Source organism: Suhomyces tanzawaensis (genome assembly GCF_001661415.1).
Source record: "Suhomyces tanzawaensis NRRL Y-17324 unplaced genomic scaffold CANTAscaffold_3, whole genome shotgun sequence".
In the NCBI taxonomy this organism is placed as follows: Eukaryota; Fungi; Ascomycota; class Pichiomycetes; order Serinales; family Debaryomycetaceae; genus Suhomyces; species Suhomyces tanzawaensis.
In genome coordinates this window covers 881,294-895,266 of record NW_017963638.1, presented here as the reverse complement: position 1 = coordinate 895,266, position 13,973 = coordinate 881,294, and the positions used below count along the sequence as shown (strand labels likewise).

At 43.6% G+C, this 13,973-nt stretch overlaps 7 protein-coding genes across 7 annotated transcripts; 4 read left to right on the top strand and 3 right to left on the bottom strand.

Annotated features, from left to right (window-relative positions):
* Positions 1 to 101: 101 nt before the first annotated feature.
* CANTADRAFT_48482 (uncharacterized protein) lies at positions 102 to 2,417 on the top strand (the record flags this gene model as incomplete). Its single annotated transcript, XM_020209587.1, has 1 exon — positions 102 to 2,417. One exon carries the CDS (start codon positions 102 to 104, stop codon positions 2,415 to 2,417), a length of 2,316 nt encoding a protein of 771 aa, XP_020065096.1.
* A 214-nt stretch (positions 2,418 to 2,631) lies between these two features.
* On the bottom strand, positions 2,632 to 4,467 carry CANTADRAFT_49493 (rRNA (cytosine-C5-)-methyltransferase; the record flags this gene model as incomplete). The annotated part of the gene is made up of 1 exon (XM_020209713.1): positions 2,632 to 4,467. The coding sequence occupies one exon, from the start codon at positions 4,465 to 4,467 to the stop codon at positions 2,632 to 2,634; it is 1,836 nt and encodes a 611-aa protein (XP_020065095.1).
* Positions 4,468 to 4,634: 167 nt separating this feature from the next.
* Positions 4,635 to 6,032, top strand: CANTADRAFT_339375 (tRNA 1-methyladenosine methyltransferase subunit; the record flags this gene model as incomplete). Its single annotated transcript, XM_020208551.1, has 1 exon — positions 4,635 to 6,032. One exon carries the CDS (start codon positions 4,635 to 4,637, stop codon positions 6,030 to 6,032), a length of 1,398 nt encoding a protein of 465 aa, XP_020065094.1.
* A 160-nt stretch (positions 6,033 to 6,192) lies between these two features.
* CANTADRAFT_50708 (S-adenosylmethionine-dependent methyltransferase) lies at positions 6,193 to 7,101 on the bottom strand (the record flags this gene model as incomplete). Its single annotated transcript, XM_020209858.1, has 1 exon — positions 6,193 to 7,101. One exon carries the CDS (start codon positions 7,099 to 7,101, stop codon positions 6,193 to 6,195), a length of 909 nt encoding a protein of 302 aa, XP_020065093.1.
* Positions 7,102 to 7,231: 130 nt separating this feature from the next.
* CANTADRAFT_25743 (mitochondrial 37S ribosomal protein uS4m) lies at positions 7,232 to 8,721 on the bottom strand. The gene has a single exon (XM_020207523.1). The coding sequence runs from the start codon at positions 8,701 to 8,703 to the stop codon at positions 7,321 to 7,323; it is 1,383 nt and encodes a 460-aa protein (XP_020065092.1). The 5' UTR covers positions 8,704 to 8,721; the 3' UTR covers positions 7,232 to 7,320.
* Positions 8,722 to 8,891: 170 nt separating this feature from the next.
* On the top strand, positions 8,892 to 10,071 carry EAF7 (Eaf7p). The gene has a single exon (XM_020207522.1). It carries the CDS (start codon positions 8,934 to 8,936, stop codon positions 9,885 to 9,887), a length of 954 nt encoding a protein of 317 aa, XP_020065091.1. The 5' UTR covers positions 8,892 to 8,933; the 3' UTR covers positions 9,888 to 10,071.
* Positions 10,072 to 10,510: 439 nt separating this feature from the next.
* CANTADRAFT_49739 (mismatch repair ATPase) lies at positions 10,511 to 13,183 on the top strand (the record flags this gene model as incomplete). Its single annotated transcript, XM_020209749.1, has 1 exon — positions 10,511 to 13,183. One exon carries the CDS (start codon positions 10,511 to 10,513, stop codon positions 13,181 to 13,183), a length of 2,673 nt encoding a protein of 890 aa, XP_020065090.1.
* Between the last annotated feature and the right edge of the window lie 790 nt (positions 13,184 to 13,973).

Below are 13,973 nucleotides of genomic sequence, written 5' to 3'. Positions count from 1 at the left end.
CAGGGCGGTTACGTAAGCGTGGCCGCGAGCACGACTTCCGCCAGACCACCAAATTTATCACCTAGACAGCCATTTAGTTTCAGTATCTATCCGGGACTGACATGGCGCCTTCGAAGATTAAGCAGGAAGAGGCTGCGTTGCCTCCCCAGGAGGTGTACTACCTCAAGGAAACGCCCACACCGCTCACACCCGAGCCGTTCTACACAAACTACCACCAGGGCGTGCCTATCGCCCTAGACATCGGAGCCTCGTCGTTCAAAGTGGGATTGACCAACGCCAACGAGCCCAACAACGTGTTTCCATCGGTGCTTGCGCGTTACCGCTACAGAAAGAAGCCAGTCACCGTGACCATCGTGGGCAATGATGTGTACCGCGATCCACTCCTCAAGACGTCCATCAAGTCGCCATTCGATGGTCCGCTCTTGACCAACTGGGACTACGTTGAGTCCATGTTGGACTACACCTTCGAGCACTTGGGGGTCACCAGCAATAACGGAAAGTTGAACAACCCCATCATCATGACCGAACCCGTGGGCTGTCCCTTGAGCCAGAGAACAAACATGTACGAATTGTTGTTCGAAGCGTACCAGGCCCCCAAGGTCACCTTTGGAATAGACTCTTTGTTTGCATTTCACGCAAATTCGAAGCCAAACTCCGATGGTCTCGTCATTGGCACCGGCCACGAGCTGACCCACGTCATTCCGGTGGTGGGTGGAAAGGGTATACTTCTGCAAACCAAGAGAATCGACTGGGGTGGAAATCTGTCCCAGCAGTTTTTGGCCAGATTATTGGGGATGAAGTATCCATATTTCCCATCCAAGATCACCAGCGACCATACTACCAACATGTTTAAGGACTTTTGCTACATTCTGGAGAATTACAGCGACCAATTGAAAGGATTCCTTGATATGCCCAATTTGGAGCAGAACGATGTGGTGATACAGGCACCAGTCGATTTAAGCTTGCATACAGTCAAGAAGAAATCGGAAGAAGAATTGGCCAAGCAATTGCAAAGAAAGAAAGAACAAGGCAGAAGGTTACAGGAACAACAACAGCAGAAGCGTCTAGAAAAGAAAATTCAAAAGCAAGAGGAATTGGACTACTATTCTAAACTCAGAGATGAAATCGCTACTATAAGTAAGCAAGAACAATTAGACAGGGTTGTGGACGAAGGATTCGAAGACTTGGGTGAGTTTAACAAGTATGTTAAAAACTTGGAAAAGACCTTAAAGTCAAAAGACGATGATGAGGATGAAGGTCCAGTAGACCCAGCAACAGCATGGCCCTTGGTAGACATTCCAGATGATCAATTGAACGATGAGCAAATCAAAGAGAAAAGAAAGCAGAAATTGCTAAAGGGTAACTACGATGCACGTGAAAGAAACAAGGAGATCCAAAGACAAGAGGAAGAAGCAAAACTTCAACGTGAAAAGGAGGAAATCGAATGGCGTGAAAGAGATTTGGAGGATTGGTCCAATAGTAAGAGATTAAAGGTGGCAGAATTAATAGGAAAGCATACGGAGAAGGTCAAATTATTAGAATCCTTTAAAGACAGGAAGTCCATGGCTGCTCAACAAAGAATGAAGAATATTACCGATCTCGCCAATGACCAATCAGTAGGTGCTTCAGGAAATGCCAGTAATAGAAAAAGACGTAGAGCAGCTGCATCAATTGATAATGATCCAACAGATACCTTCGGTGCAAATGATGACGACTGGGGTGTATACAGGGAAATAACAAACTCCAGCTTGGAAGAAGACCTCGATCAAATCAGCAAACAAATTGTTGCTATCGAAGAAGATTTATTGAACTACGATCCATCTTTCCACCATGAGGATACTTTCTCAGCATCTCAGACTTTTGATTGGCAGAATCTGGTGTTACACAAATTTGTTCATGGCCCCCGTCCTAACTTAAATTTGGCATTGCAAACAGAAGGAATCCCAGCAGAAGAAATTGCAAATCATCCAGAAATTATCTTGAAAAATCATCAAATGCATTTGAATATCGAAAGAATACGTGTGCCGGAAGTTTTATTTCAACCACACACTGCTGGTTTAGATCAGGCAGGTATCATAGAGTTGCTGAGTGATCTTCTTTGGAAAAGATTAGACGGTAATTTTAACCCCGGTGGTCAAGCCTATAACCTCATCCAAAATATTCTCATTACTGGTGGTTTGGCAAACTTGAAGAATTTCGACAAGAGGGTCCAAACTGAGCTCACTGGAGTCTTGCCTGTTGGGGCACCCTTGAAAGTCCGTACCGCTAAAAACCCTATAACTGATGCTTGGAAAGGTATGCAAAAATGGTCTCAAGATGAAGAAAGCAAACACAGCTATGTTTCTAAGGCTGAATACGAAGAATATGGTCCCGAATACATCAAGGAACACGGGTTAGGAAATGTCTGTTTAAGGTAGTACGTCTCAATATCTTGTAAATTAATTAATGTACACTACGCTAGCACTATCATGAGTAGGATTTGTAGGTGAGGAAGTAATACCAGCTATATCAATTCACTAGCATATCAACTTTCCAATTATTCCTGGAGTCTACGTGTTACATCTAAGGAGTGTTCCTACTTTCTTTCATACAATCTCTGTTGATTTTATACTATAGAGATGCACTATTCGTCTAGGTGGAACGCTTAGCGTTAGGATTTATACCCTTTCTCTTCATACTTCTCTTAATGGCCAGGTCAATAATATCTTTATCTTCATCATCGTTAAATACCGAGAAATCATCATGGATGATACCTTCCTCTTCTGCTTCAGCTCTTGCCAATGATTCCTTCTCCTTGGCACCAGCCTTGGAAATATCGTGTGGGGATGCAGCAATCTTCTTGAACTTAGCAACGTAGAAACCATCGACATTATAAGTGTGAGGATAGTATCTTCTGGTCAAGGAAAGCTTAGGGTTAAAATGCTTACCACGGAAAGAAGTAAAACCTTCCTTACCTATTTGTAAGCCACTGTCGACCAACTTAACATTAGGACGCTTTCTCAACGCATAGTCGACAACTGCTTCGTTCTCCTCCACCATAACCGAACAAGTAGAGTACACAATAACTCCTCCAGTGGCGGAGTTGGCATCAACGGAATCAATGGCTGACAACAACAATTGCTTTTGTAAATGGGGAATTTGAATGAAATCTTTTTCAGTTCTGTTGATCTTGACGGACTCATCCTTGGCGATAACACCAGTACCTGAACATGGAGCATCCAACAATATTCTATCAAAACCACCTATCACCTTTGGAAATTCTCTAGCATCGTAGTTGCAGACAATAGTGTTCTTACATCCCAATCTGTGGATGTTGGCAATCAAAGACTTGGTTCTTGCTTTGTTGGCATCATTGGCAAACACAGTACCAGTGTTCTTCATCAATGCAGCAATGTAAGTAGTCTTACCACCTGGAGCAGCGGCCATATCCAAGATTCTTTCGTTCTCTTGTGGATCCAATGCCATGACTGGTAAAAATGAAGATGCAGCTTGTAAGATATAATGACCAGCCAAGTATTCAGGAGTAGCACCAATAGGAACTTGAGAGTCAAAGATTTGCAAACCAACCTTAGTCCAAGCACCAATTGGTTGCAAGTTAACACCACGGTTAACCAAGTGTTGAGCTAAGTCACGACGTCTAGTCTTCAAGGTATTGGTTCTAATGGTGATTGGTCTGGAGATTTCGTTAGCTTCAAAGAACTCCATGGCTTCAGATGGGGAGAACAAGTTGAACAATTTCTCGGCCAAGAACTCGTTGTAGCCGAAGTAGTCACAGATGTCTCTCAATAATCTACTAGTGTAGTCGTTTCTTGACTTGCCTTCCTCGGCCAATTCCTTGAAGTTTTCCAACACCTTCACAATCTCGATCATTCTGGTTCTGATAACGGTGATGTCCTTTGGTGCATTGGCAAGTTCTTCCTCTTGCTCTTCGGTTGGCAAAATTTGGGCTCTTGGTTGGTTTCTGTCACCCTCCAACAATTCCTTTTCAGCTTCTTCGGCCTCCAACTCTTCTTCTTCGTCCAACTTTCTGGATAAAGCTTCCATGTTGGCGGCGTTCAATTCTTCCATATCTTCGTCGTCGTCAGAGAACATTGGATTGGCACGAGCTTCTTCATCTGAGTCAAATTCTTCCTCAGCACCCACATCGAACTCATCGTCCTCTAATTCTTCTTCACCATCGGAGTCATCAAACAAGGCCTTCTTTGCAGAAGAGAGTTCCTCGAGGTCTACTTCCGGTAAGTCAACGGGATCTTGATATTCTTCTTCGTCGTTCTTCTTTGATTTCTTCTTGCTCTTGGTTTCCTTAGATGGCTTCTTCTCATCGCTCTTAGATTTCTTCACAGGCTTCTCTGATTTTTCGACATTTTCGGCCTTTCTCTTCTTTGCTGCTTCCTTCTTCTCCTTCTTTGCTTGGAAGTCCTCAAAGGATGGTGGTACACCCTGCTTATTTTTGGCTCTTCTACCCATTATGCTGATATGGTTGATAGAAAGATTGAGATGTCTGAAGTGATGAGACTGAAAAAAAAAAGTGGTGCCGCACGACTCATCGACCCGATACTGTCGCTAAGCTTGGAGAGCCAACTGTGCCAGATTCAGACTCGACACACAACCTAGCATATCAGTACCAATACACAATGGTCAAAAGCAAGACCATCATCACTGCCAACCAGCATGCCCTCATCCGGTTGCCATCTGAGGGATTGAAGATCGTCGAGCTCAGGTCTGGAGGAACCATTAGCTTGGGTAAATTCGGCTCTTTCGATGTAGATGCAATCTTAGGGTATGCTTTTGGACAAAGTTTTGAAATTTTAGACAGAAGCAACGTCAAGCCAGTGAAAAGTTTGGCTCCTGGATTAGAAGATGGGGAGGGTGCTGAAGAAGTGGCAGAGGCAGAACCAGAGACAGAGGGAGAGCTTTCCAAGGCAGATCTCACTTCATTCTTCTCTACCAATGCCGAAAACAATCAACAAATCATTGATATAGGCTCCAAGGTACAGAGTCTCACCAACCAGGAGATTGACGAACTCAAAAAGTCGGGAGCATCGTCCAATATTGGCCAACAGATCATTGAGAAGATCATTGCAGGACATGGAGGATTTGATAAAAAGACGATCTTTTCACAACAGAAGTACCTCAGAAGGAAGCAACAAAAGTTTTTGAGAAGATTCACCGTTGAATACATTGGCTCGTCACAATTGCTTCAATACTACATCGAAAAAGACCTTCCAAGAGTGCTCGACTTGAGTGAAGAAACATTGGGTTTAATATTGAACTATGGTAACGTTAGACCGGGTGGTAAATACTTGTTGGTGGATGAGACTGGAGGAGTCATACTATATGCCATGATGGAGAGAATGAATGGTGAGGGTACCATCGTTTTGGCACACGAAAACGAGCATCCTAACCACATCGCATTAAGATATTCTGATTATCCCGAAGAGTTAATAAATCAAATGGTCAAGCCCATTAACTGGTTACAATTTTTGGAGCCTGAAAACGAAAAGATCGACTTGGAAATTTTGAGTCAAGAAGAAATCGATGCATTGAAGCCAACCAAGCAAGTTCAGTACGAAAAGAGATTAAAGAGAAGTCAGGACATTAACTCGGTAATTGACATGGTTCAAGCAGGCAATTTTGATGGCTTCATTAGTGTCAGCACACTTCATTTACCTTCTCTTTTACCAGAAGTTCTTCCAGCTATTGGGGGTTCAAGACCAATTGTATTATACAGTCAATTCAAAGAACTTTTATTGGAAACTCAACACTCCTTGTCGAACGATAAGAGAGTATTAGCACCATCCATTTTTGAGACCAGGGTTAGACCTTATCAAACCATCATTGGAAGATTGCACCCTATGATGACCATGAGAGGTTTTGGTGGTTACGTGTTGTGGGGTACTAGAGTTCTTCCCCAAGAAAATATCACCGCTGTGGGAAGGGGTGTGAGCAAGAAGAAGAAGGAGGAATCCGTTGGGGTGGAAAGCGAGACTGAGAAGCCAAAGGAAGAAGGCAAGCAAGAAGTTGAAAACTAACCTTTACCAGATTTAGGAGATGATCCAAGACCTTGATTGAATTGGGGCCTAGTTCTTTAGATGTAGCAAATACGATAATTAAGCATACAAGCTGCCTGTAATTTGTTCGATGAATATTCTTCCGATACCCTTCATAATGTAATTATCTATAATCTATCTATTATGAGCTTTTCTCTTCTGCTAACTTTTGCATAAAATCCATTTCCTTTCTCCAACCCAATACGCATCTAATCTTTCCACTTCCGTCGTTCATGGAGCCTACCTCCCAGCCTTTTCCCTCAAGGAAGGTTTTGACGAAGTCAACCTGCAGCTGGTAGCCTAATTCGAATACAAATGCCTTTATCTTCATGGGAAGTATCAACTGCGCTAGCAATGCCTCATAAAATTCGTTTTCACCAATAAGTGCTAATGCAGGCTCATACAATCTCACCGACTTCTCGACCCCATTCATGTACATAGAGGAGTAGAAGTCTTCCTTGGGAATGTATGGAGGGTTACTCACGAGGATATCCACCTCGTCAACTGCTAGCTCTTGCACCAAACTCTCACTGAACAAATTCAACTGCTTAAACTTCACGTTCGGTGTGCTATTGTCTATTCTGGCAAGGTTGTGGTTTGCAAGGTTAAATGCCTCCAAGGAGATGTCAAATCCCACGATTTGGCTAGAAATATCGCTCTGTCCGTTCAACTGGTGGTTTAGCAATAAAGGTACACATCCACTTCCAGTGCAGGCATCAACGATATGGATATTCTTTTTGGGACATCGTGATGCCACGAGATTTGATAGCTTCGTAACCCATTCCTCGGTCTCCCATCGAGGTATCAACACTCCTGGGCGACACTCTATGTCAAGTTCTCCAAACGGCTGTGTTCCGAGGATGTACTGCAAGGGCTCTAGTTTAGATCTTCGAGTGATAGCATCTCTCCATTGATCTCGAGGAAGCTCATTTTTGATCCACCGGAGCTCTTGCTTGGCCATGGCTATTTCTGGGTTAGCACGCAAAAGTGGTGGAAGCAAACGGGAATGCCACAAGGCTTCCCTCACCAAGCGGGGTGAGATTCGGGGCATTGCATAGCGTGGTTAGGTTGGAGATGAGACTCTTCCTGGGGTATGTCATCACGTGACTTCCACCAGAAATGGCACTACAATCGAACACCGATCTTAACACGCTGGGACTACACGCTCATGTAACGGCCATTGGCAAGTCCTCGACTACATTGACTTCACGTGATTTGTTTCACTATTATCCTAAATACACAAGGTATGCAGCGACTATATACAACGATACTACAATCCCTTTCTAACATAGTACATGTAAGCTCTTTCGTGGACATCCTCGGCAAACGGAGTGATGACCTCGGAGTGGCCTGGTCTGGCAATTGGGTCTCTCAAGTAGATTGCGTGACAGGTGTTGAAAGAAACTTCAATGTGAGAAGGCAAGATGGCAAAGGCACCCAAGAATGGTCTGGGGGTCCATGGGGTGAAGTATGGCTTGGTTGGGTCTTGACGGCCAAACAAGCCAGTTTGCCATGGCAAGCTTATCTCGGCAGTTGCCTCGTTTTCCATGATTTCATCCTTGTTTAATTTCTTGTGGGTCTTCAAGTTTTCAGCAAACTGAGAAGTGAATGGAATAGTCTTCGCGTCTTCTGGCAACTTGCTTTCTTGGGCCTTGACGCGGATCGACTCAACGGTCACCTTCTGGATTTCTCCCAAGATTTGCTTGACGCTAGAAGTCAAGTGCTTTTCACCAGCATCCATTTCTGGCTTTTTCTTGTTGACAAACTCGGTGCTGGCTTCAATAGAAAAGTTCTCTACCATATCGTGCTTTGAGTCAAACAACAAGTTGTAAACATCGTGGCACTTCTTTGCTTGGGATCCGAATTCTTTAAATGCTTTCTCGTCCACTTCTTCTTGCTTTGAGGCAAGAGTCAAAATTCTGGTCAAGATCAGTTCTCTAGTTGTCTCCTTCTGCTTTCTGATCATATCCTTGTCCAACTTATCATTGAAACTCTTGATGGATTGTGCATTGTTTTCAGTTCTGGTGGTGTCCAAGGATTCTGGCTTGGCTTGTTTCAACTCCCACACATCTCTAGGATTCTCTTTAGCGGACTTCACGTACTTGTTCCACACAATGATCTGTTTGTTGTCCACCTTCACCGATTGTTCTAAGCCTGGCTTGACTCTACCCATGGCCAACAAAACCTTTTCCGGTTTGACGTTGAAGATATCGCCGGCTTGCAATGGGAATGAAGGATGCTTGATCACAACACCGTTCACAGATACGTGGCCTCCCAAAATGAACTGTCTGGCCTGTCTTACGGAGGATGCAAACATGGATCTGAACACGGCCAACTCCAATCTCTTTTCGAGGGCAGCGTATGTTTGTAAAACCATTGGAGTGGGTTGCACTCTGGATCCCTTCAAGGAGGCATCTAGCTGGGCAACGGACTCAAGCGAAGGGTTGAACAATGTCTTCCATCTCGACTCTGTCAAATGTTCTCCGTGGTATGCTCTTGTTTCGGCCTTGGCCTTCCATTTTTGTTGAAAGAGGGTGAGTCTGTCGAATGAAACCTTGTCCTTTTTGTACAAATTGAACAAGTTGTACTTGTTCATAGAGGCCCTTACTCTACCTCTACTAAGAGAGTTGAGGTTCTGGGTCTTTCTAGGCATGGTGACTGACTGTGTGGGTTTGATTTAGCGATGTGAAATTTTTGATAATTTGGACGAATGCGCTCTCACGTGACCTCTCCTCCGCGTGACTTTGTTTAGGCGTTGAAACCACTTTCTGGCTTCCATCACTCTGGATAAGCAGGTCTATCCACCATCGGCTACTGTCTTTGTGCCTATCCCGAACTGCGGCGTTCTTGGTCTGTATTTGCTTAATACGGTACCTGTCCATCATGTCTGTAATCAGAGAATGGAGTCTTGATGATGAGATACGATTACTCAGTCTAATCTGTGACTATAAGCCTGCTGGTGCAAACAAGCACAAGAATATGGTGTCAATCATAGACAGCATCAACAAGGATGCTCCCAAACCGTTCAGTGCAAGCGATATATGGGCAAAATTGGAGACCCTCTACAATCTCCCCAAGCTCGATTCGCTCGAAGACTACAGAGAAAGTGAAGCTGAAGCTGAGGATGAAGAGCAAGAGAAGGCAGAGGAAGACGAAGAAGAGGATACAAAGGCTGGCGACAGTGGAGAAGAACAGGGAGTAAAGGATGAGAAGGATGAGAAGGATGAGAAGGATGAGAAGGATGAGAAGGATGAGCCGAAAGAGAGCAAGGAGAAGGAGTCCAAAGTAAAGAGTGACAAGAAGCGAGTCAGCATCAAAGACGAGGCCAAGGATGACTCGTCTGGGTTGAGTGATGTTGATTCGGACTCCTCGAATGAAGGGGCATCTACTCAAGACACTGACAAGAACAACAGAGGCTCCAGAGGTAACACAGAAGAGATTAATAACAGTGAAGAGGACCTGAACCAAGAAGACGAAGAAGATGAAGGAAGCACCAAGAGGCGGATCACCAGAGGGGTCAAGAAGAACTTGCCAGAAAAGCCTCGGCCAACAAAGAAGCGCACCCGGTCCTTGGCCAAGTTGGATCTGGTGGAACCGGGACCCAAGCGAAGGAACTCCAGAGCTGCCACTCCTCCGGTGGCCAAAACCAAGAGGCGAACTCGGTCAGGGACACATCCACCTCCTGAGGAGCTGGACGATTCTGACGGAAAGAAAGAGGATGAAGACGATGACGACAACGAGGAGCAGGAGACTCCCAAGCCTGCAACGCGGAGAAACACCAGATCCAGCGCTCCCCCTCCTAAGATGCCGGTGAGAAGAAGTACCCGTAAGAAGTGAGGATCGTTGATCCCAACAAAGAATCGAAGAACCAATGCTGATGTTCCAAGAACGCTCCGATGAGGATAGACTCGGAAGAACTGAGTGCTCACTACAGTGATAGAAACCAGCATTCTTGTCGAAGAACCTCTCGCACTCTATTTCCACTGTAACATGTACATAGCTGTATTATATTCCAAAATGTCAACGACTACAAAGATTCTCTCTAGTAGAGCACCAGTAGCTTTCTGGCACGAGAACCACTCCAGCTGCCTACATCCTAAGAAATCCCCAGTCTCCAACTAAGTAACGGTGTCAAAGTGTACCCTCTCTTTTCATCGCGCGCCATCTTATCATATAACCGCGTCAGATCAAGCTGCCCCATCATCAACACGTCCCGCTAGCGTCGCTAGCACCATCAAATGCTCCGAGCTGCCACCTTACGACCGCTTTGGCCGACGGGTGCTACCCTCCGCCGACAGCTAAGCATTTCACGGCCTTTTTTCAAACCATTGAAGGCCATCCACGAACCACCAGAAACTCCCCATTTGACCACCATCACGCCGACACCTCCAGAAACTCTCCCGTCGTGGGATCGAGGAGGCCGTACTGACAAGAATAGTTTGACGCCCCTCTACGCATCCATGAAAAAACTCATTGACTCCAACCCTGGTTGTGTGTGTTTGATCCAGGTGGGGCTGTTCTACGAACTCTATTTCGACCAGGCTTCTGTGTTCGGGCCTCGATTGGGCCTCAAGGTCGCCACCCGCAAAACCAGTCTGTATTCCATCCCAATGGCTGGCTTTCCAGTCTTTCAGCTCCAGAAATTCGTCAAAATGTTGGTCCAAGACTGTCTGGTCAACGTTGCAATTATCGACCAGTACCCTTCCAAAGACCAGTCAGTAGATAACATAATCCACCGCAAAATCTCACGAATTGTGTCGCCAGGCACATTGGTGGACGAGACGTTCCTCAACTACTCCCAGAACAACTATCTTGTGGCCATTTCCCTTCCTCCAAAATGTACCAAGATCCCAGCTGATCCCGACCTTAAAATTGGCCTTTCGTGGATAGATGTGTCTGTTGGGGAGTTTTATGTCCAGCAGACAACGCTCAACGAACTCATGACAGATATTGCTAGGATAAATCCAAGCGAGGTATTGATCTCCAAAGACTTCCAAACTGAAGACATCACCAATGGAAACTGGTACGCGCCGTTGCATGACTTGAGGAAGTACTTTTTAAGGTACCATAAAACCAGTTACAGTGACTTGAAGTTCAAATTTAAGACCAATATTCAAACCACTAGAAAATCATTAGAGGAGTTTAGTGTGAGGGAAGAAGCTGCCATGAATTTGGTTTTATCATACATCAACGTTAATTTACCTGAAAGGAACCTTTCCCTAGAATTACCCACACAGTATTGGAATCAAAAATACTTACAAATTGATTCTAGAAGTCGTGAGGCCTTGGAACTTACTGAAAGAACTAATAATGGTAGAAATTCCACAGTTGGGACTCTTCTTAACACAATCAAGAAAACCGTCACGCCATCCGGCTCTCGCCTATTAACTCAATGGATCAAGTCCCCCATGCTTGATATTGATGAGATAAAATATCGCCAGAGTTACGTTAATTTATTTCTTGAAAATGAATACTTGAAAGTCTCTATTAGAACTAGGTTGTCAGTCTTGGGAGATTTTGTGAGGTCTTTGCAAAGATTATCACTAAGCAGTGGTGACGCAGTAGTTCACCTACTTCTGATTGCAGATGGAGTGGACAAATTATACGAGCTTGAACTATTCTTGATTGAAGAATACAAACAGAATCCAAAGTCGTTCAAAACTCTAGGAACACTATTAAAAGACTTTAAGGTTCCATGGGAAATCTCAAAAGAGATCCAAGACACTTTGCACGTTGAATACGTGGAGGCCGAAGAATCTGTTGAACCCGACGTATACGAGGAATACAATGAAAGCGAAATTGAATCTGACATTTTTGGATATTCAGGATCATATTCGAATCTGTCTTTGGACAAGTACAAGGAAACAGACAAACCCAAGATTGAGAGTGAATTCTTGTTTAGTGTCAGAAGAGATTTCAATGAGAAGTTAGCTGCTCATCATCAGCAGATGGACGCTTTCCTACAGGAAGAAGATGAATTCTTAGGTCATGTTCAAGATCTGATGTCTACCATAGATCCAAAAATCAAGGTGAAGAAAAAACATCAGCATGGGAGATATCTCAATGTGATACATATTTCAGGAAAGCAAAAGCTGATTGAGGAAGCCCATCTGCTATTTGAGCCAGATATTCGGGAGAAGAGGAAAAGTTCTCTACTATATAAACCTCAAGAATGGAATCGATTGCAAGCAAGAATTGATGAAAAAAGTGATCAAATTAAAGAATTCGAAAACGAAATCATCGATAAGTTACGAATTAAAGTGCTTGATGCAATCCCACGAATCAGAAAAGTCAGCAAATTAGTTGATTTTTTGGATATTACTACTTCTTTTGCAGTTCTTGCACAAGAAAATAATCTCGTATGTCCAAAATTTACCAAAACACCACGTTTAAATATAAAAAAAGGAAGGCATCTAGTGGTAGAATCAGGCCTCAAAGAAATTGGGTCTATGTTCATACCCAATAACACCAAAATCGGTTCTACTTCGGAGAATTTGTGGATAATTTCGGGACCAAATATGGGAGGGAAGAGTACATTTTTAAGACAGAATGCATTGATTGTCATATTGGCTCAAATTGGGTCATTTGTGCCTGCTGAGAAAGCGAGCCTCGGTATTGTGGATAAAATATTCACCAGGATAGGGGCATCAGACGATCTATTTAGTGATCTCAGCACATTCATGGTGGAAATGGTAGAAACGAGCAATATTCTAAAGAATGCGACCCCAAATTCTCTTGCTATTGTTGATGAAATAGGAAGAGGCACAAGTGGAAAAGAAGGTTTGGCGATAGCATATGCCACACTTTTAAGTTTGTTACAAGTCAACAAATGTCGGACTTTGTTCGCTACTCATTTCGGTAAGGAGTTGGAGCTGCTCTTGGTAGCAAACAATATCAATCAAAATAAAATTAAATACTTCAGGACTAGGGTCTTGTTCAATTCGGAGCATGAGAGAAACCTTGGTGAACCAGAGTCGGGATTTATCATTGACCATACTTTAGAACCTGGAATTAGTGATCGTTCATATGCAATAGAAGTTGCACAAATGGCCGGGTTCCCAAAACATGCGTTATTGAACGCTCAAAAAGCATTGGAGGTATTGGAAACAGAGACAAGGGTAGGTAAAAATTAGTTATTTAAATCACATATCACTTTCAAGTATATAATAATTAATAATATAGTTTAGATATGGCATGCATGGACTGTAAGCCTTTACATTCTGATAACTAATGTACAAGTGAACGCATTCCCTGTTCATACGATCTTTGTAAGAATATCCAGTATTGTGAAAATTTTGCGAAATATTAAATTTTCAAAATGAATTCCTTTTCGCAACCATTACAGTGAACAAGACGAAATTGGTTAAGAGTTTTTTTGAATTCTTTGCCAAAGGAGTTAGTTTAAAACTACATATTGCTATACAATTCAGACTGGTCAATACTACTTCATGAATTACTTGCGTACTTAAGAATTTACTTACTGTGAAGGAGGTTGATTTTGTCCCTGATTCTGTCCTTGGTTTTGTTGAATCTGATTGGCAATTAGCTGTTGAAGTTGTTGCAACTGTGATTGTTGCATATCGTTAGATGCATGAGCAGGAACTGCTTGGTGGGTTGGGGGGTAAAATTGGCCAGGTGCCTGGAAACTTTGATGCTGGGGAACTTGTTGGTTCCATTGGTTTGGTTGAGCGTATCCTGCGGGTTGCTGGTGTTGGTTTTGATTGAACTGGCCAGGGTAGGGTGGAAGATTGGCATTATGGTAAGGTGGTTGCGGGTGACCATAAGCATGGTGGGTTCCATTAAATTGAATTTGGTTGAAAGGAACTCCATATGGTGATTGGTTATGAAAAGGTTGAGCTACATGGTTCATTTGACCAATCTGAGCACCGTATTGCTGGGGATGACCTATTTGATTTGGATACC

Coding starts and splice junctions, on each gene's coding strand:
- CANTADRAFT_25743 (XM_020207523.1), bottom strand. CDS start 8,703: ATGCCTAGAAAGACCCAGAACCTCAACTCTCTTAGTAGAGGTAGAGTA.
- EAF7 (XM_020207522.1), top strand. CDS start 8,934: ATGTCTGTAATCAGAGAATGGAGTCTTGATGATGAGATACGATTACTC.